Genomic DNA, 22,447 nt, shown 5'->3' with positions numbered 1-22,447 from the left:
TCACAATATTGTCATGTGTGTCCAGGAGCTCACTTCCCCCTATGAGTTTCCCAGCACAAATCCTGCCTGCCCCAGCAATTCCTGTCCTTTGGAGAGTGTCTCGGCCTTGGTCCTGACTTTACCTCATGTGGCTGAAAACTTGAGTCAGTGACTGTCATTCTGGAAGCACAGGCACATGACAGCTGACAGAGTGACAGATACACTGGGAAGCCAACAACAAACTACTGGTGTGTTTCACAAGCTCCTACAGAAACGTTCATTCCTACAGAGCTCGTGACTAGCAGTTGGGGTTTGCAAGTCCTAGTTGCTTGCCCACAGGCTGTTGAAAGAAACTTAGGCTGTAGACCCTGAGGTCAGTGAAGGGATAATAACTAGCTCCTGCATCTTCTCAGGTCAGTTTAGCTCCTAGGAATGAAGCCATTCTTTCCTTGAGCAGACCTGAAACTTTCTTGCTAGATCTCAAAATAAGCCACAACATTTCTGTCTTCCCGCCATATAATCAACTCCCAGAAAATCAACTCCACCATGAGTTATTTAAGCTGTGACTGACCATTCACTCATCTCAAAACTCTGATGGAGCATGAGGTACTACAGGCCAGCCCTCTGCTAGGCACTGGTATCCAGAAGTAAGATGAACAAAGCTCTTGGTCCCTAAGGGTGCACAGCCTCTTGTAGTTGTCCTCCCCTCCTTCTGAACTCTCTGCCTTCCCTTCCCAGCAGGGTGGGCAGGAGTGGGATATGACAAGCCCCACATCCTGGTAGTTTAGCCCTAGAGTTATCACCCTGGCTAAAAGCTGAGCCGTAGAAAAGTTGGAGTTACTGTCTAAAAGGAGATACTTGGTTATCTATGAGTTTTATTTATCTCTGTCCTCCACAAATCCCCCACCCTTGCTGTGACCACAGGGAACTGAGATTTGGCTGTAATTGCTGCTCAATCACACACCATTAACTTCCCACTTAAGCTCAGTTATACCAAGTACATATTTTATCCTCTCACCCACGCAGCCAACACACTAGAGCCCACAAATCATCTGTGTGCACTTTGGAAATTTTTCAATTATTTTTAATCAGCTCAAAATGGTCTGGTCCCAACGCAAGGGCTGACCAGACTCACCAGGTACCAGGAGCTCAAGGCACCCAGGAAGTAAGGTACATAACAGATTCCTTACCTGCCACGACAATATATTCCTAGCCATCTTTCTTTCATGGGGTGCATCAGCACCAGGAGCAGGCTTCAAGCTATCTTTTAAATGGCTGAAGAGGATGTCAAAGTAGATGTTGAATATAGCACTGAGGGGAGCAGCAGTATTCAATTTGGGACTTTTTCTATTTAGGGATGGACTTTTACCTCCACTGGGCATTGTCACTCACCAAGCTCCCTTTGGTGTGTGTCTCACCACAACACAGCCAGGAAACCGCAAAAAGGGAGACAGATGGAGGGAAAATAAACAGTCTGTGCTTTCTCCAAGCTAAAATTACCTGTTGCCTATCTAATAATAATAATCATCTGCTGCAATTTTTCCAAGCCTCAGATAAATCAGATTTAAAATGTTGATGTGTCACAACATCCGATTAGCCACTGAGACATAAATTACAGAGCAGAGCTAAGCAAGGTAGGAGAGAAATGACTAGGATGAACAATGGTACCCTGGAAAAGGCTGAGTAAACAGGTGTTTTTAAGAAAACCCTTTTCTTATGTAGGGCCACATCACAGTCTCATCAATGATGGTTCCCTACTGAAGCCCCTGGAAACCTGGTTTCTTCTCCCAAAGGAGGAATTTGAAGCTATAAGGGCATAGGCATAAAATGGGAACTGATCCCTGAACATCTGGTACAATGTTTGGCCCATAATAGACCCTCTGCAAATATTTGTTGGGTGGTGGGTGGGTGGGTGGGTGGGTGGCTGGCTGGCTGGCTGGCTGGCTGGATGGATGGATGGTTGATTGAATTACATGGCTTATGATATACTCAATTCATGCAATAATGAGCAGTGATACTTTTCAGTTTTTTTTTTTTTTCCATTTCCTTATACCTCTATTCTGGGTACTCTTTATGTCTCACTCTCTACCTAGATGAATTTCCCCTTCCTAACATGTCAGTCCCTACCTTGCTTAAAAGCCTGACATGATCTGGCCCCTGCCAATCTTTCTAGGCTCACTTCCTATCCTTCCCCATACCCTCAGCTCTAAGTACACTGAAGTCTTTGCACGAGCATGCCTGGTTCTCACTTCCCCATGTCCGTGTATGTACAGATTCTCGTATGAAATGCTTTTCCTTGCCTTTCATCCCTTTTCACACTCTATCACCAGAACACTTTGTTAACTTCTACCCATCCTCTCAGACTCATGACTTAGATTCTCAGGTGGTGGCTGGTCTTCCTCCAACATCATTACACCAATGACTCAATCATAGCACTCTTCACACTATATGAGAACAGTTTGTTCACTTACCTGTCTTCCTCTCTAGACTGGGCTGTCCTTGAGAATAGGGACTCTGGCTTTGCTCTCTGAATTTGCAGCTGTCATTGTGTTTGGCTCATGGTAGATACTCCATAACTATGAATGAATAAGTGAATGTCACGGGGAGATGTTTGTCCTGCAAGAGTGATGCCCAGTCATTAATATTTTCTTTTCTCCTCCAGGTTTCTGATTCATCAAACCCATTTCTTAATCGAATGCTCAACAGAGATACTATCACAAGAATAACATATAAAAGTAAGTTTGGTTCAATTTCCTCTACAGCAACTATTCTATAAAGGTTAGACCTGCCTGAAGGCAGGAAGACAGAACTAATGATCTCCATGGGCCCTTTTCAGTTTCATGATCCTGCAGTTCTGTAGAAAGTCACTCTGGAGATTAGGGTTTGGCTAAGCAGCAGCTCATTTCAAGCAGAAGTCCCTAGGGTGCCTTTGTCATCCATGCCTAAGGCGATAATGATTATGACTATGGTGGTCATCGTTATCCCATAGATTGGTAATGAGCCAGGGGACTCTGCTGGCTGACACACTCCACCATATCAGCTGGCCACAGTTGGGGCTTTACCAATTATGGGACTGAGAAAGCCCTCATCAGGTACTATGGATCCAATCGCAACATTTACAGAGGCCCTCAACTAGACCAGTTCTCTGTGTGTGGCTGGGTCTCCTTTCCAGGCAGAGACAGGATAGCATCTCTCTTCAGCCACATGTGTGGCCCATGGATGTAGAGGACTCTGTCCAGTTTCCTTGGGTTTCCAGAGTGTTTTATCCCCAGACTCATTATGCAGAAAAGAGAGAACAGTACAAAGTTGAAGGAGGAAGGAAAAAGATGCTGCTGTCATCTCCAGCAATCCCAGAAGGTGCAGGATTTGGGAAAAGTTGGGTGAGACAGCACACACCCATAGATGAAAGAAATAATATGAGGAAAAAAAGATTGTCTTTACCTAATTAGGAGCGAGTAGGATACTGGGATTCAAGTCCTGGCTTTGTCCTTCATCAAGGAGTTTCCTCACTTTGACTCTGTCATTCATCTTATAAAGTAAAAAAGTTGAACTTCAAGTTTCTAAAGTCCTTCTAGGTCTGGGATTCTGAATCAAGCAATAGGTAAATAATGATTCTCACAAAAGTGAAAAACAGTTGGCAAACATCCAAGCACCCACATCCCCTTGGCATGCCCTTCACCAAGCCAGGAGCTCAGCTGTGTCTGCTGCTTCTATCTCCAATGGTGATGTGAAGAAAAAAAAATGAATGTGTACAGCTCTCACATTGGACTGCCAAGGGAGAGTATGGAGAATGCTTCACTCAGCCATTTACTCACTTATTCGACAAACATTTCCTGCATGCCTGCCCCATGACAGGCACCAAGCGAAGCTCCAGGGATGTAAAGATGGCCCAGACAGCAGCCCTACAACTACCACGTGCTCACTGCCAAGTCCCTCCCATCTGCAGAGGCTGGGAGACCGGTAGGGCTGAGGAATGAACCTGGAGAATCCCGCTCCACCTAGAGAGACATTGCCCAGAAGAATGAATTAGGTTGTCTCCAAGCATATTCTGCCTTTTCTCATTAGTATTCTTATGGAGTCCTCTCTAAGCACACACTTAGATTGCTCAGCTAAGGGAGATATTTCTGTCTTGTGTGTAAATAGCACATTTATAACTGCCCATAAAAGATTATTATTCTTTTAACTTTTTTGATTAAAAAAGCATGAAAATTAAATAAAATGTTTTCAAATAATCTTGGATTTGCAATTTAGAGACTGTGAAAATGCATGAAATCACACATTAAGCCCCAACACACAGTCTAACAGATTACCAGTTGCAGAGTCAATCATTAGAGGGACTTTCCTCCCCACCCCACCACCCACCCCCCAGCACTGGTCTGATTAATATTAAGTGATGTGGCTTGTGCCACCAAGGGAGGAGCAAGAGAGGGGAGGGAGAGGAAGGGGAGGCAGGGAAGAAGGAAAAGACAGATGGAAGGAAGGAAAGGAAGAAAGGGAGGGAGGGAAGGAAAAGCATTCCAAGTGTGGGGAGCCACATGCACAAAACCTGGAGAGCACTGAAGGCCGGCGAAGAGTTCAGAGGGAGGAACTGTGTCTTCATCAGCTCTTCGTCTCAGTGCCTAAGACAAGGCACGCCCAATAAGCATTGGTGATGGCCTGGGTGAATAGAAGGATGAATGGCCTCTTTCAGGAGCTGTGACGGGGCAGAGGGAGTGGCAAGAAAGATGTTCTGGAGCCGGATCTTGAGCCATGTTAAGGTGTTTATGCAGAAGGCAGGCAGACATTTAAACACCCTTTTCACCTCTGAAGACACATTCCTAGAAATGCAAATAGAAGACAGCAGGAGCACCCTCTCCTTCTGACCCCCATACTCTACACCTCTCAGGGCCCAGGGAAAAGAAAGGGGAGCCAAAGCAAGATAAAGAGATCCTGGCCTGCATGGGGAAAGATAGCTGATTTAGGCCCCCTAATAACAGGAATTTTGTGCTCCTATAATCCAGCAGGGAGTAATTGAGGTGTCCTCTGTAGTGACCTTTGTCACATACCTGAAGGGAGCAGCACTGCAGGAATAATGATGGCCGATTCATGAGAATGACCCTGACACTGCTTTGCCCAGGACACTGTGGCAGAAAGGAATTGATTTGCGCAGCAGAAAACCACAGCTCTCTTTTGTCCCTAGGGCAGCCAGAAGGTTAGCCCAGTGGCAGGCAGGGGAGTCTGGAGTAGGAGTCATTCACTAGAACACAGCCAGTGGGTGGGAAACATAAGACTGGAAGTCCCTCCCGAGGCTTTCCAACAGGCAGCAGGTTAGGCCAGCACTGGCCCATAAATTCAGGTTAAGATGAAAACAACTCAGGGGGCCCTATCAGGGTATCCTGCTTCTGTCCTTCTAAGTGTTCGAGAGACAGAAATCAACCCCCCACCCCACCATTTCTACCATGCTACTGAGGGACACCTAACCTCCACCCCTGCCCATTCTACTGTTGCTACCCAGAACTGCACCCCAGCATAGCTTCAATTTGCTCTGCTCATTTAGATGCAGTATCCACTCTGCAACGTGCTGAGCCCCAGGAATATGGAGATGATGCTTACTGAGCACTTTCCACACACCAAGGTCTATGCTTTACATACAGGCTCCTTACCTAGTGCTCATGAAGTCCTTCAGAGCAGTATGATTGCCATCCCCAGTTTACAGATGGGAAAAATCAAGGCTTCAAGAGGTGAAGTCATTTGACCAATGACACCCATTTAATGGCTGTATCAGTCAGCAACTTTTGCGTAATAAACAAGCATTCAATGATAAGCATTGATTTCTTATTGCTCCCTCCTTGGGTTGGTAGGGGTGGCTCTGCTTCCAGCTACAGGTCTGCAAGTGAGCTGAAGCAGCTCAGCTCCACGTGACTCTCATTTTTCTAGGATCAAGATGATATCCAGGGCAAGTAGTTCTCATGGTAGAGGGAAGAAATAAGTGATGTGACTTAAGGCCTAGTCATGAAACTCACACACTCACTCTGTCCACTTCCAAGAGCCAAAGCAAGCCATATGGCCAAGCTCAACATGAAAATCCTCCCAAGGAGATGAAGATGAGGAAGAAGTGAACATTTCCTGAAAAATATTCTTCCATAGTGGAAGAGCAAGTATCCAAATACAGGTCTTCCTGGGTACTGTTTCCTCTGCTTTTCCTTCCTATCATGCTTTCTCCCTAAGGAGGAAGGAAAGCTTAGCTCCAGGGTCTTAAAACTAATTGCAATGAAGATGTTTTCACATTCCATGAAACTTGTCAGCATGTTTTTCTCTTAAATCCAACTTTGGTTCAGTTTGAAGAAGCATCTTTTTGCTATTTGCATGTGCCTCCACTTGAAAGGGACATATACTAACCACAGAACTGATGGGAACTTTGGCAGTTCAAGTACATCCTGACCTAAGCTCTCTCCAACTCCTGCCTGGCCCTGAACATGGTACCTCCAGTGGAAATCAGTCATTCAGAGGGACACAGTGACATTGCCATTACTGACATATATAGTCACCAGAGAAGGCACAGAGATTAATTCTAGAGGGGGTCAGTCTTCTGAAAATCTGCCCCTTGAAGGTCATTGTAACAAAAAGCCAATCTAGGAATTTAAGCAGAGTGACATAATCTGTTGACAAAAGGATCGCCTCATTGCTTGGTTGAGAATAGACTACAAGGGGCAGAGTCCACAATAGAAGAGGATTGCAGCAACCCAAATAATGAGACGATGGCACTGACCATGACCGGGCTGATGGGGATTGGCAGGGAGATGGTGAGAAATAATTGGATATATTTTAAAGAAAAAGCCAAGAGGCCGGGCACAGTGGCTCACACCTGTAATCCCAGCACTTTGGGAGGCCGAGGCAGGTGGATCACGAGGTCAGGAGTTCAAGACCAGCCTGACCAACATGGTGAGACCCCATCCCCACTAAAAATACAAAAATTAGCTGGGATTGTGGCACGCGCCTGTAATTCCAGCTACTTGGGAGGCTGAGGCAGGAGAATCACTTGAACCCGGGAGGCGGAGGTGGCAGTGAGCTGAGATCGTACCATTGCACTCCAGCCTGGGCAACAAAGCAAGATTCTGTCTTAAAAAAAAAAAGCCAAGAAATGTACTGATATATCTGATAATATATCTGATGTTTTATGTGAGAGAAGGAGGGGAGTGAGGGATGACTGTAAGACTTTTAGCCTGAGCAACTGGAAAGAAGACATTTTCATCCACTGAGATGGGGAGACTGTGGATGAAGCGTATTCGTGGGTGAGAAGGAAATCAGAAATTTTGAACATGTTCAGCTTGAGATGTTTATAAGGTACCCAAGAAGAGGTGTGGAGTAGGCAGTTGGATATATGAGTCTGGATTTCAGGAGGGAGAACTGAAGATATAAATGTGGAAGACGTTGGCATCCAGATGGTGTTTAAACGTTGGTGAAATCCTGAGAGTAAGAATAAATAGAGAAGAGAGGCGGGACATGTCCTCACTTTTGAAAGAGCAACTCAAATCTCCATGACTTAGGATTGAAAATCACTTCTAAAGATATCTTTAAAATCCCACCCTGGAAGAGGCTCCCGCGTGGCTGCCTCATCAGCTCACTGAGGTGGTGCAGGGAGCTGCTGCACGCATGGAGGCAGCGGGGTGAAATCACAACATGGCAGCTGGAAGAGACACAGTCCATTTGCCCGGTTTGTAGGATTGGGCACAGAATGAATGACCAGGAAAAAAAAAGGGGGAACTGTGCAAAATCATTCTTTTGAGCCAGTTACAAAAAAAAATCAATGCCAGGAAATTCATACAAGGAGGAAAGAGGGAGAATCTCGCCAAGAGGATTGGGAATTTTGGAAGCTAAATGCCATGCTGGTAAAGGCACCACACCCATGGGAGGCAGTGTGTTCTAGTGAAGAGAGATCTGGGCTCCTATCCTGGCTCTACCACTTCCTTTTGTTGCCTGACTTTAAGCAAGCTTCTACACACGTCCCCGATCTGTAAGAGGAAGATATTAATGCTGACGTTGAGATGGTTGGCATGAGAATCAAACAAGGTAATGAGTCAAATGCCTGAACAATGAGTGGTATAAACTAGGTGTAACATGAACGTGTATTTCTAAGTTGTCTTAAGGTACCTGGCTATCAAATCCAGCTTCCCTCAGGGGAGGAGGCAGGTTGCTATGATGCCAAATAAAAATTATGTTGAAGGTAAATGCAATACAGGACACAGAGTCAACAGAATTTGCTTGTTTTAAATGAAACACCGCTCCTGTGCTTGAATTCATGCAGTGGATGGTGATGATTTAATGAGATTCTACTACTTTACTTTCCTTGCAAGCTTAGATTTCATGTGTCTGAGTGAAACTTATAAAACACTCTAACTGGGACTGACAATGAAAAAAACTAGCCTGAACTAAATTTGGGCTGAATTTAGAAAGTCTTCTAAAGAAAACCCATTTTATTAAAGTCAAATTCCCCTTCAACAGACCGGGGGTTAAGACTGAAATCATGACATTGAAAAATAGATTTTCTGAATGGATTTTCTGGAGGAGATATTGGTAATTTACTTGAAGTATTTTAATTTTTTAACATAGTGTATTGGAATAATGCTAATATCCCTCCATTTTTCTTGTGTTAATTAATTGGCATTAATTAACAGAATCCCAATTAAATAAAAGGTAGTATTCTTATTTTATTATCTACCCAATTTCATTAAGCCAGCATTATTTTTTAAAAAGAGATTTTATGCTGTTTTCAAGTGGCTAAACTAGTGACCAATGAAGTGCAAAGAGGCTTAAGTGGGTAAGAGGGAACAGTTATTAGAACACTGTGTATAAAACACTTTCCTCTAACATCTTAGGACAGTATTATTTTGGTAGCTTCATTCTCCTTCAGTGTCGCATGCCCCCATTCATTTAGTCCAATAAGAATCCAAAGGATCACAAATTTCAAATTTAAAAAGGTATGGTGGCTGGGCGTGTTGACTCACACTTATAATCCCAGCACTTTGGGAGGCTGAGATGGGCAGATCACCTGAAGTCAGGAGTTCAAGACCAGCCTGGCCACCATGGTGAAACCCTGTCTGTACCAAAAATACAAAAATTAGCTGGGCATGGTGGTGGGCACCTATAATCCCAGCTACTTGGGAGGCTGAGGCAGGACAATCACTGAAACTTGGGAGGCGGAGGTTACAGTGAGCCAAAATCATGCCACTGCACTCCAGCCTGGGCGACAGAGCAAGACTCCTTCTCAAATAAAAAATAAGGAAAAAAAAAGATATGGCTATTGTCTTAATGTATTTCCTCTAAGGATATAAAACCACACCACTGAAGGCATCTGGAGGGGAGCTTTTAGATTCAGCGTTTTGACACGTGGCACAAGCCCTTTAAAAGCATCTTTTTCAGTCTTACCTGTTTATAACTTTGCTTTACTTCCCCCAACCCCCAGATCTTCTATTCAGCTAGAAGATGAATGTGTAGGCAAGGACAGATCAACTTGGAACTGCCTTATACTTCTCAGTTCTTTGGGAAGTGTTTTATGCGCCTCTCCTCAGAGGGACGTGGTGTTAAATGTGACGAAATATCACCAAGGAGTTTAAGCATATTGCTCCTGGTGCCTTTCTCTATGCTTAATTGAACTTGTACTTTCATTTCAAAGGAACGGCTTTGGAAATGTTTTCACAGAATGCGAAACGCAGCACACCACTTTCCATGTTGCAATCTAAGTAGTTACTCACGTCAGCAAGGAACAGAACAGGAGCAGCTTACCTCCATGAATCCAATTCTCAGAGGCCCCTTTTTTCATTTATTGTTTGTGTAAAACAAAATATCATATTACTTCATTCTTTAGTAATTGCCTTTTTTCATTTCAGTTGAATTTGCCTCAGATTACAAGAGGAAATGTCATTCTATATGAGAAAATTGCCAAATAGTTCCATATTGATCAGGAACAAGTCCAGTATTGATCTCTGAAACTGCCGTGCCTTGTTCTCATTGGAATAGTTCTCTTCAAATGGGAACTTCATAAGCAGGAAGCCGGGCAATATTAAATCTCATCAGTGGTCCACATGAGTAAGCACAATGCATTTAACAGAGGCTGCCTGTTAAATGCAGACTGAAAAAAAAAGTTCAGGCTGAGGGAAAGTTTCCCCCCACTCCCCCCAAGTGGTCCTAGGCATTTTATCATAGTGTACGTCTCCTACAAAAAGAAAAAGTCAGCTTGGGAGTTGTAACCATGACTAAGAACTCAGTATAAGATAAATCACAGGTTCATCAAGAACATGTCAAAAAACCAAAGGTTCAGCTGTCAACTTCTGCAGTCATTTGAAATAATAAAATTGGGTGATAAACTACACACATATATTCTACACTTATTGATTATTCAAGATCCAAGGGGTCCTCCTTTACTATAAAGATATAGCCAACACATACAAAATTACAACACTCTCATATAAAAATTTGACCCACCTAAGATAAATTTGGCTAACAAGCTTGTTTATGTTGAAAGATGGTTTTGGATCCATAGAATGTTTAATACCTGAAGATGCAATTTTCCAGGACTGTTTGGTATCCTCAAGTAAGAGGTTACATTCTTTTCCATGAAGGAAGAATGAGTTGCTGGCAAAGCTACCACTAGAACTCAGACTTGAATTAAGACTCTTGACTTGACATCTAGGATTTGCCCTTTATAAGCTATTTTCTCATATGACAGGTAAGTAGGTGATAGAGATATGAGAGAGAGAGAGAGAGGAGAGAGAGAGAGAGCTGAGAGAGAGAGAGAGAAAGAGAGGATAGGTAGAGAAACCTCTCTGCAAAACTATTCATGAAACTTTATTTGAACATCTGTCCTCACTTCCACCAATAAACATCCTTAAAGCAAGCAGAGACATGCATGATCACTCCCCCACTGGCCTCTGAGCTTCACCCCAAATTTGCATCTTTGTTCACAAACAACTCTGACCTCCTCTAGATCTTTGCCATCCTTACTCACGAATAGAGCCATGGAAGTTTAGAGAGGAGAATCGCCCTTCTGGTATATTGGTCCTCAGTCTACTTTCTGTCTATAATGCCCAGACGATAACGCTGACAAGAACCAAACAATGGTTTTCTGCTGGATGCTGCAAGGACAAGATAGTTTGTGACTAAAAACTAGTTCCTGGCCTAGTTAGCCCTGAAAACACCCCAGTGTGCCTTGACATTAGGGCTGAAAACTTCTGTTTTACTCATGTTCTTTTCTTGGGTCCCTCTGCTTCTGTCCTATCAAACATACAAAGCAAGCTTCAACAGAGAGAAAAGAAGATGCAGAAAGTTAGCCAGTGGCTTTCAAATCCCAATACCTAAAAGATAGACACTGATTTAATGGCAGCCTCTGAGGCAGCATGATGAGTCATGAAAACGAACATTACACATTAAATGCACACTGACTCAGCAATGTAAATATGAAGGTACAGGAGTCTTTGGTATGGAAACATGGTAATAGCATAGGGAGATGGAAACAGGGCAGGCAATCTCACCCTGATGTCTTAGGGTGTGAGACATAGGGGGGAGATGGTAGGCAGCATGTATTTAAGCTAAGGATGCTGACTGGAGCCTCAGAGATGCTTCCCCTCATCTGATAAATGATGTCGTCTCTTCCTCCCTTGCTTTTGCCCAACACTGCCAGCAGGTAGAGCTGCTGAGCAGAAACCATTTCATTCATTCATTCGAGCAGTGTTTACTAAACACCCAGTATGTGGTGGACTCATGCTGGCATTTGGGGGCTTAGAGATACAAGATGCAAACCCTTCCCCTGAAGGCTCACAGCTTAGCAGGGACAGTCAAATAGGCAAATAATGATTGACAAGCTAATTCAGTAAATACAGCGAAAAAGGAGGGCACTGGCCCAGCTGGGGAAGCCAGGGAGTCCTTGAGGAGAGGAGCAGTAGTTATTCCAGGGCAGGGTAGGAGGATGTGACAAACCTGGACCACACCTTATGCTAGGTGCTTGAAAAGCATGATCCTGTTTATTCCTCAAACAACCCCGTGAGCAAAGTACTCCAACCATCTGCTTATTGCAAATGTAGAAACTGAGGCTCAGAGGGTTACCTGTGGGTCCAAGGACACAGACAGTGAGCAGCAAAGTCAGCACTCCAACTGCGATGTGAGTCTAAAACTCACACTCTCCACTCTGGGTCTTTCCAAGTTCTGCTGTGTGAGGATATAAAAAGGGCAAAAGGTAGAGTATAAGTATTAACAAGATTTGCAGAAAGAACACAGTGGGGAGTGAAAATGTCAGGAGAGCAGAAGCTGCCTATGTCCTCTGATGACTGTTGCATCTTGGAGAGGGAGTGGACAAAGAGGGATCTCCTGGCAGGACCTCAGTGGATGGAGTCTGGGGTATCAGCACTACGGTGTTTTGGAAACCTGCTGTGTGTGATAAATCCCTGAGCATAACCTTTGACTCTTGCTCCTAGCCTACGCTACACCTCGGCCCCCAATCTTTTCCACAAATATAGCTGCAGCACAAAGGCTGGTTACAGTCTCAAAGAAACAAAACATGTTCCTTTTCTTTACTCCAGTCATGCCTGGAATGCCTCTCTTTCTACTTCCCCCTTCACTCCTCCCCACCGCCCTGAATAAAATAAAATGCAATAACAACAGCATGCTAGAGTACCCAATGTGTTCCTCGTGCAAGCTTGGTTAAACAAATCACATTGACCTTTAACAAAAATGTGCCGAATGCTTCCTTCTCTTATTCAATATGTTAATCTTCAGGCCAAACCACCATCAGAGCAAGCCTCATTAAGTGCAAATCTGATCATGCTACTCCCTGGCTTCAAACCCTTCAGTGGTTCCGCATTGCCTCCGGATGAAGTCCAAACTCCCAGTAGCACTGGGAAGACCTTCTGGTGTGGCCTGTGCTGACCCCACCAGCCACATTTCTCACAGCAGCCCTCCCTCCCCTTGCATCTCCACATCGCCCTGCACCTCACACTCCATCTGTCCCCAAGTACACACCACTCCTTCCTTGACTCTTTTTCTAGCATTGCTCTGTCTACAGTGGCCTTGACACCCTACCCCATTCCCAGCTACAAACTGATCACCTCCTGCTGTTAAAGATGCAGTTCAAGTCAACTCCTCGATTCATTCCTTCCTGAGTCCCCCGCACCCTCGCCCCAGACAGAACTCACAGCCTCTCTCTGGGCCCAATGCAGATTTATGTCATTGTCTCTGTCATGCCTTCTGCATTCATTTAATTATTTCCTACTCATCTATACCTAGCTTAGTGCCTGACACATCTTAGGGACTTAAGAGGCAGTCAGAGACAAATGCTGATATCCAATGTTAACTTATTGGATTGGCCCCTGATGTAACCCCCAAGGTCCCTCACGTCGTGTGTGCCCTGGGCACTGTGGCCTTGTTATGGAAGCATCTGCCCAAACAGGCCATAGTGCAGACCCAGGCTGGCCATATTCCAATCACTGTCTCTCTCTTGAGCATGCCCTCGTTCCTTGGTGTTTTGACGGAAAGGTAGAAAAGTTTAAATGAAAAGTGAAAGAAAGCCCTTCCTCCTAGGGTTGGTCTCCAAATCCAGCTTGATGAAGCTATCTTCCTCAGAGACTTTGGTGGATGGAACCCTGGAGGGGTTCCCTTACCCCATCAAGGGAGTAGGAGGCCAGGAAGGGCAGCTTTGAATGGAGTAGGCAAATTGTGATTGTATTTATATCATTCCAAACGATTGGCTCCATTGATTTGTTCACAATTTAATTGACAAAGCAACACTGAAATTCAAGTTCCCTTGGCAAAGATAACTCTTTCTTATTGGAGAAGGCTGAACGAGTAATTTCTAGAGGAAGAAATGGAGGAGAGGGCATCTTTGCCAAGGAAAATAAATTAGCAGCATTAATCAGTAGGTAAGTACAGGCAGGTCAAGGTGCACTTATTACTTTGACATTATAGCCTACTTATTTTTATTTTGCCATTTGTTATCTATCTCTCCAACTAGAATAAGGTCAAGGACTGCATCTATCTTGTTAATTGCTCTGTCCCCAGAGCTTAACACTGTGCCTAGCACAAAGAGGTTCTAGTGAATAATCGTTGAATGAAAAAATGACCTTGGTCTGGAGGTCGGAAGAGCTGAGTTCTAATTTCCACTTTGCAGTCACCAGCTAGCCCTGTGACCTTGGGCAGCCCACTTTGCCTCCCTGATCTTTAGTTTCTTGTCAGTGGAGGATGTTACTATCTGCCTGACTCATTTTATTGAGTCAATGTGAGGTTCCAGCCATATGTGAAAGTCTTCCTTTACCATATATGTGCACAATACTAAACTGAAGAGGTTCCCTCAACCCTTGAAGAATGAGTCCTTTCCCACTGGGAGTTAGACACATGGACGAGAGAACATGTGTGCATCACCATGGGGCTGGAGAGTCAGTCTCATCCCTCGGCCAGCCAGGCTTTGGGACCCTGCCATGTGTTCTCCAGGTCTCCTGGACTGGCCACAGTGATGGGTGCTCATGGTATGCCTGGGGATGTGATACCTCTGGAGATATAGATCTGGAATCACTGGGATGCAGAAGGCAAGTGAAGCCATGGATGTAGATGAGCTACTCTCAGATGAGAGGATAGAGTAAGAAAAGAAGGGAGCCTTGGACTGATCTTTGGGGAATTGCATCATTGAGAGAAGCAGGTAGAAGATCAGGAGACAGCAACAAAACCTGAGAGAGAATGGCCAGAAAAATGGGAATACTAAGTATGGTATTTTTGAAGCCAGCAGAAGAGAGCAATCACGTGCTAAAAGAAAGGAAGAAGGATCATGAAGAGGGGAGAAGAGGAGAGATACATTGCAATTAACTGATATTTTAAAACTCCAATACACACAATTTTATGAAAAATACAACCAATACATTGACTAAAAAAATTAACAGGAAACACACCAAAATGCTAATAGTAACAGTTTTAGATGACTGAAATTGTTTTTTCTTTTTTCCATATAGTCTGTGATGTACTTATGTCATTTTTACCATTGAATTACTATATTTAGTAATAGAAGATATATGGGTATGAATACCTCAAATGGGTGTAAGAGAAAAGGCTATCTGCATAGACCTGAGAGAGAGAAAAATACACACACACACACACACACACACACACACACACACACAATAATCAGTTGTTGAGCTTAACCATAGAATCTCATGGTAGGATTTGGCCTGATTTACTTTTCTATCCAAAAGTATTTTCTTATTGTCGTTTTAAGTGAGAATGGTCACCAGGTGAATTTCAACAGGTCTAGAAGCTTTAATTGTCCATCTCATGATACCTGTAATGCCTAGGAGTCCAGATCTCAGGGACTAGAATCAAGGACTCCTCAAACAATCCCTGTGGTAGAACGCATTGTTTACAGCTCACCAATGCTCAGGGCCCCATCCTGTGGAAGGAATGTGCTTCCTCGCATCCCCAACATCAGCCTTAACCATGTGACTTCTTTGGCTACCAAAACATGAGCACAAGTGATGTGTGCCACTTCTGGGATGGAAGTTTTAAGAACCAACACACATTCGCCATGCTTTCGCTTCTGTCACTGTGATCCGCACAGGTTCAGGTGTTTACTGCTCTAAGAGTCTAGGTCCCAAAGCATGGACAATGACATGGAGGGAAGCCTCAGCCAACCTGGAATGATCATGTGTGTGAGCAAGAAATACATTCTTATTGCTTAAAACAACCGAGATTTGGGGGACAACTGCTTGTTACTGCAGCCTGTTCTGACAGATAGAGTCTTCTGGAATTCCAAAAGAAATATATATATATATATCTGTGTGTGTATATATGTATGTATATGTATATGTATTATGTATATGTATGTATGTATGTCAGCAATACCATCCCTTTCTCAAGAAACCTAATTTTTAAGTCTTCTTTCCTTCTCTAGATGATGCATATTTACTACAGGGGCTTAATATAGAGGAACTATATCCAGAGACCTCTAGTTTCATCACTTACGATGGGTCGATGACTATCCCACCCTGCTATGAGACAGCAAGTTGGATCATAATGAACAAACCTGTCTATATAACCAGGATGCAGGTGAGTTTCTCTCTGGTCATTTAGCTAATGGAGAAGAATGATGTTTAAAAAAAATCACTGAAATGTGGAGTGCCTATTATAATAGTTTACTAGGACCACTATAACAAAGTCCCACAAACTGGGTAGTTTAAACTAACACAAACTTATCGCCTCAGAGTTCTGGAGACTAGAAGTCCAAGATCAAGGTGTCAGCAGCGTTGCTTCCTTCAGCAGAATGTGAGGAAGAATCTGTTCCATGCCTCTCCCCTAGCTTCTAGTGGTTTGCTGACAATCTTTGGCGTGCTTTGGCATTTAAAAGCACCACCCCAAGCTCTACCTCCATCTTTTTTTTTTTTTTCTTTTTTGAGATGGAGTCTCGCTCTTGTCACCCAGGCTGGAGTGCAGTGGCGTGATCTTGGCTCACTGCAACCTCCACCTCCTGGGTTCAAGCGATTCTTGTGCCTCAGCCTCCAGAGTAGCTGGGATTACAGACACATGCCACCATGCCCGGCTAATTTTTATACTTTTAGTAGAGATGGGGTTTCATCATGTTGGCCAGGCTGGTCTTGAACGCCTGACCTCAGGTAATCCATTTGCCTCGACCTCCCAAAGTGCTGGGATTACAGGCGTGAGCCACCACACCCAGCCTCTACCTCCATCTTTATAAGGTGTTCTCCCTGTGTCTGAGGCTCTGTGTCCAAATTTCCCCTTTTTATAAAGACACCTTCTGTATTCCATTAAAGCCTAACCCCAATAAGCTTGTCTTAGCTCATTCCATCTGCAATGACTATTTCCAAATAAGGTCACATTCTGAGCAACTAGGGGTTACCAGTACCTTCAGCTTATGAATTTCAGGGGTACACGATTCAACCCATATGCCTGGGTTTAAAGAGCCAGCATCCAAAAGGCTTAGCCTGAGCTAATTATAGAAGCATCTCACCTGTCTCAGTGGGAAAAGATAGCCATTAATTCCCAGAGTGTATTCTACAACTACAGTGTTCAGAAAGCAAGCAAGCAAAATGGAAGATGTCATCATGCATTTGAAAAAGTTGGGTTTTAAAAAGTTAAATAGATTCCATTGTTGAAGGATTTCTGGGGTCCTTCTTAAATGCTAATATATGTGTCCGTCTTCAAGAGGAAGTGGTATGATATGTAGTATTTGGCACACATATTTGAATGTGCGGTTTTTTTTTTTGGATCATCTCACAGAGTTAGTACTCATCAGAACTGGATGGGGGGCAGATGGGTCCTCCTGTGTGAGCTTGGCTACACGGCTTATTGTGCTCTTCAGGCCTGTCACCCACCTCTATGAAATGAACACTCCTCTTCTTTATTGAGAGGGAGATAAATTAGATGAGTTTGCTCCAGCTCTGACATTCTACGACTGTGGGAGTCTATAACAAATTAAAGGAGAGACGAGCAAAGGAAGCAGAAGCCAATATCCTTGACGGGATATGTGTTCCCACCTGACCACCATTTGAACAATTTGAAGTTCCTTAACCTATCTGTATTGATTGGGACCCACTGGGTGACAGGCAACAGTAACTCCCCACTTAAGCTTAGAAAAAGCATTCATTTGAGAGCTACGAGGGCATCTTAGAGAATTTAAAATCAGAAATTGACATCAGAAATTCACTGAAATGGGAACCCCAGAAGTGCTTTCTCTCTGTTGTCCTCTTCTCACCACACATTCACTTCATTCTTCTCTCCTATTAGAGACCGTCTTCTTTTGCCTCACAGTCCTGTGGCAGAACATGGCTGTAAACAGTCCAGCTACCTGGCCCTCATAGTCTCACAGAAAAGAAACCAAACTGGTCCAGCTTAGTTTAGCTCTGACCCATGGACCAATCACTATGATCCACGTAATACCATGTGGGAGTCATGGAATTATTGAACCAAAGAGTATCAAAGAAAGAAAGAACCTTAGAGAAACCTAACCAGATTTGCTCCTTTTTTGGATGCTGCATTTGAGGGTGAGAGAGCGCAAGTGACTTGTTCAGAGGCATACACAAGCTAGTAAGCTAGAAGAAAGCTGGCTTCATGTGTGGAGGTATAATGGGCCTTCAGCTCAACTGAACCCATGGAAAAAAGGGACTCTGTGGGGCTTATACAGCCCTTTCCTCATACAGCCAATACCACCTAGCTTGGCCAGAGTCTCTGTGGTCTTATTTCTTCCCTAGTGCATTTAAGAGGATGGTTGGATCTCACAGCCACTTCTCTCTCCTCAGATGCATTCCTTGCGCCTGCTCAGCCAGAACCAGCCATCTCAGATCTTTCTGAGCATGAGTGACAACTTCAGGCCTGTCCAGCCACTCAACAACCGCTGCATCCGCACCAATATCAACTTCAGTTTACAGGGGAAGGACTGTCCAAACAATCGAGCCCAGAAGCTTCAGTATAGAGGTGGGTTTGGTGGCTCAGAGAGTGGAGGATCTAGGCTAGAGCTCAGTCTTTCTGCTTAGACCTGTTCTTAAAGGCCTGGCATTATCTTCCATTATAGGAATGATGACTGTAAATGACAATAGCCATCACACTCCATTTGCATGGTGATGAAGGTCTAAAGTTTTGATATATGTGATATAGATACCTGTATGAATGCATCTAGGTAGGTTAGGTAGGTAGGTAAGTAAGTGGACGGATGGATGGATGGATGGACGGTAGGTAGATGGCAAGGTGTAGAGGTTTGATATATGTGAGATATATATATATATATGTAACCTTTAAACACATATATCAAACCTTTAAAACCCCTGTAGATCAGGCAAGACAGCTTCTTTTTATTGCCATTTTTCAGAAGAGCCCAGAAAGGCTGATGTTGCCAAGGTTATCTGTTAGAACAGGATGGTGAAAAGCATTAGAGCTTTTAAGTATATGGAAGAAAGACCCGCTTTCCCCTAGAAGATGAACAAATACTCTAAAGGGCAGGCCATTAGAATCCAATGGGGTAATTTGTGAGTGTATCTTTGCCCAGCGCTATGTCCCTAGAAATGGTTATTATTCCCACTAAAGGGGACATTTAAGTCGACATCTGCCTCCTGTAACTCTGTGGTCCACACCCAGCCCTCTCTCTCTTCCCTTCTGCTTACTACTAAACATCTGCTAATCATTGTGGTAAACACTCAGTGTGGAAAGAAAGATGGAGGAAGGATGGGGTCTTGGAGAGCCCTGGACTGGAAATCAGGACACCCAAGTTCTGGGCCTAGTTCTAACAAGCTGTGCAAACCCAGCCACATTGTTTACCCCCTAGACCTGGCTTCTTCGTGACAGTTCCTATGCCATCTACTTCACAGCTTGTTAAAGGAAGCAAACAAGAGCCTGGATAGGGAAGCCCTTTGTAGCAATAACATGCTCCCCAAATAGGAGGGCTGTGGTTATTACCAGACAGCTTTTAGAAGCAGCCTCCACCACTACTCCTTGATCCTCCACTTCATTCCTCCTACTTCCCCCATGTTCCCTTCTTTTTTCTCTCTCAGATACACTTGCATGCCCAAACTACATATTTTCCACACCCTTCCAGCCGGAACTACCAGAAAAGTAAATACCTAACTCATTCATTGCTTCTTCTCTTTAGTCAAAACCCCTGTATTGTGTTCCTACCATGTGTCAGTTAGCTGGGTGATGGGTGACAGATAAGACACCTATCCAAACAGAGCATATGGTCTACAACAGGAGTCTACACACTTTTTCTATAAAGGACAGAGAGTAAATATGTTAAGTTTTGAAGCCATAAAATCTCTATGGCACTCTGACATTGTAGTATGAAATCAGCCATTGATAATATCTAAATGAATGGATATGGCTGTGTTCCAATAAAACTTTATTTATAAAAACAGGTATTGTGCTGGATTAGATCTGTGGACTGTTGTTTTTCCATCCCTGGCCTAGAGCAGTGTCATCCACTAGGACTTTCTGTGGTAATGGGAATGTTTTCATGATAGGTTGATGACTATCCTGCACTGCCCAATATAGCAGCTACTAGCCATATGTGGCTATTGAACATTGGATGGGTGACTAGTACAATGATGCAACTAATTTTTTATTTTAATTAATTTAAATTTATAGTAGCCACATATGGCAGCTAGTGGCCACCATATTGGTCAGTATAGGCCTAGAAGGTCATGGAGAATTGGAAGGGAGTAGTTGGAATGCATATAAGTAAGCAGGCATTTACAAAACAGTCCCTTCCCCTCTGGAGGAATTCTCTAAAACTGTGTGCAAATTAATTGAGTATGCCTCATTTTATGTTGTATGTGTGATTTTTTTTTTCTTTCTCTCTCTTTGCAGTAAATGAATGGCTCCTCAAGTAGGGAACAAAGCCAAGAAGAATCCCACCTCAGTGAAATGCTACAACTGTGAATTGACATAACCTAGAATGTCCCCCTTCTTGCTTCTCTCTCCTTCTTTCCCCCAAGCCTCATTCATTCTTGGGATTGGCCCTTTCTTCATGAAAAGTGTCTGCAAAACCATGGCAGAGGAATACATCTCTCACACATACAAACACACACACAAGCACTTGCACATACATACAAACACATGCAAACATACCTACACACACACACTCTCTTACAACCTCCATCATGGGAAGTCAAGTTTCAGAAACAAAAGTCTCATTCACAAGAGGTCTTAGAAGAAAATAACCAGTTAACCTGATTACAATTTTGATAACATTTTCCTGAACTAATAAATCTACCCAATGAGACTTTTCAGCCTTTGTACATACAAAATTCTTCCAAAAGAGAGAGGAGAAAATACAGCTCTGATGGCATCAAACGGACTTTGCATCAAGTAATTTCAGATAGTGTCCTAGGATCCTTTGAGGGTGCTGGTAGCAGGTGAGCAGGACAAAGTTGACCAAGGACACTTATTTCTAGATTATGATTCTTCTGTTTACTCAACAATTTAAAAAGAAAAAAAGGACAGACATTGAAGAGCTACACATTGTATATATATCACCACAGACTATAAGGAAATGGAATTATTTCCCTCTTTGTCACATATCTGTAGTAGGATTTGCCAAGATCAGAAATGATCCATTTGCTGTTTCTTGTTTTCCAAAGGTCATACATTGTGTTTGGTTATTGTTACCAGCTCAATAAATGTGTTTAACGAGTTAATTTCATTTTTCTGGCTTTAGTCTGTTCTCCTTCCTTACAGGCTAAGCCCTGGCTCCATGCAACCGCATTCTTTGATCTCACTTGTTCCTTCATCTACATGTTTTGTTCATTTGCAGCCAGTTTTTACTGAGTTTGTGGCAATCAGGAATGCATTTGCTAAGCAAGTATGACTTTAATTCCACTCCATGGCTCGATCATTCACATGAGGTGAGCTTCAGCCTGAGATAGCAGGCGACAGACTTCTTGTGTTTCAAAACTGCCATGCCCCCCTGTGATGCTCCCGTGAAGGAATGCACTTTGCCTTGTAAGTTCCTGGGAAAGGGGTATCTTTTCTCTCCAGGTGCAGCCAGATCTCACAAAGTACAAAACGAATGCCTTTCTTTTCTTGTTTATAATGGTCACTCACTGTGTTTGGTTACTGTCAAGAAATCAATAAATGTGTTTAACAAGTTACCCAGTACCCATGTCTGACTTTACTGAGAAAGAGGATGCTCCCTGCTGAAGTCTCTGAGTCCTGCTGGGTGCAGGAGCAATTGCATACGGGGCTGGAAGGGCATCCAGAACAACCTGTCTAGCCATTCCCAGAGCCAGGTAATTAATACCCTGTTGAGAAAACATATAGGCTTAGCTCCTGGAAGAGAACACTTGGATGTTTGTTCAGTGGCCAAATTAAAAATAACTTTCATCTCTCCTTTCTGTCACACTCTCCTGGAAGGGGGAGAGTGCAGGCAAGGAGAGTCTGTGCAAATGAGAACATTCCCAAGCATATGAAAAACTTCAGCCTAGTGACTAGATGGATTGACAATGAAAAATTCAAAACACCCAGTTATTTCATATTCAAAATAATATACTTAACTGGATTTTATCTTTTACTTTTTGCATCAATGTCAGACACACGGCAGCCTTAGCTATGATGGCATCTAGACCTATTTCTGAGCAACCTTATTTTTCCAGAGAACCAAATATTCACAAAGGTTTAGGGTAAGCAGGTGGCAATCTTTACATGGCTTGCTGCTGCTTCTGAGGTAGAATCTTCCTTATCCTGCAATGGCAGGCAGCGATATAGTATAACAGCTGAAGAATATGGATGGTAAATCAACTTTACTCTGCCTCTTGCCTGCTGTGTGACCCTAGGCAAGTTGCTTTACTTCTCTATCTGTACGTTGGGGAGGTTAATAATTGCCTCTATGAGTTATGAGGCTTAAACACTATGTAGTTACTTAAAGCAGCCTGCACAATACCTGCAATGACCGTTCTATAAATGGTACCAATAGCAGAGCATTTGTACGACCTGCCTATTAAAAGTTTATCTGAGTCAT

At 43.5% G+C, this 22,447-nt stretch overlaps 1 protein-coding gene across 1 annotated transcript in view; it reads left to right on the top strand.

Annotated features, from left to right (window-relative positions):
* Positions 1–21,581, top strand: part of CA10 (carbonic anhydrase 10) — a 537,642-nt gene extending 516,061 nt beyond the window's left edge. The window contains exons 6-9 of the mRNA XM_001171455.7: positions 2,642–2,714; positions 15,881–16,035; positions 18,243–18,417; positions 20,299–21,581. Of these exons, the coding sequence (XP_001171455.1) occupies positions 2,642–2,714; positions 15,881–16,035; positions 18,243–18,417; positions 20,299–20,321 (426 nt within the window). The 3' untranslated portion in view covers positions 20,322–21,581. The remainder of the gene's footprint in view (positions 1–2,641; positions 2,715–15,880; positions 16,036–18,242; positions 18,418–20,298) is intronic.
* The last annotated feature ends 866 nt before the right edge of the window (positions 21,582–22,447 follow it).

This window comes from Pan troglodytes, chromosome 19, assembly GCF_028858775.2.
Source record: "Pan troglodytes isolate AG18354 chromosome 19, NHGRI_mPanTro3-v2.0_pri, whole genome shotgun sequence".
Lineage (NCBI taxonomy): Eukaryota > Metazoa > Chordata > Mammalia > Primates > Hominidae > Pan > Pan troglodytes.
Note: the sequence above shows the minus strand (reverse complement) of the source record. Positions and strands in the feature narration are given on the sequence as shown.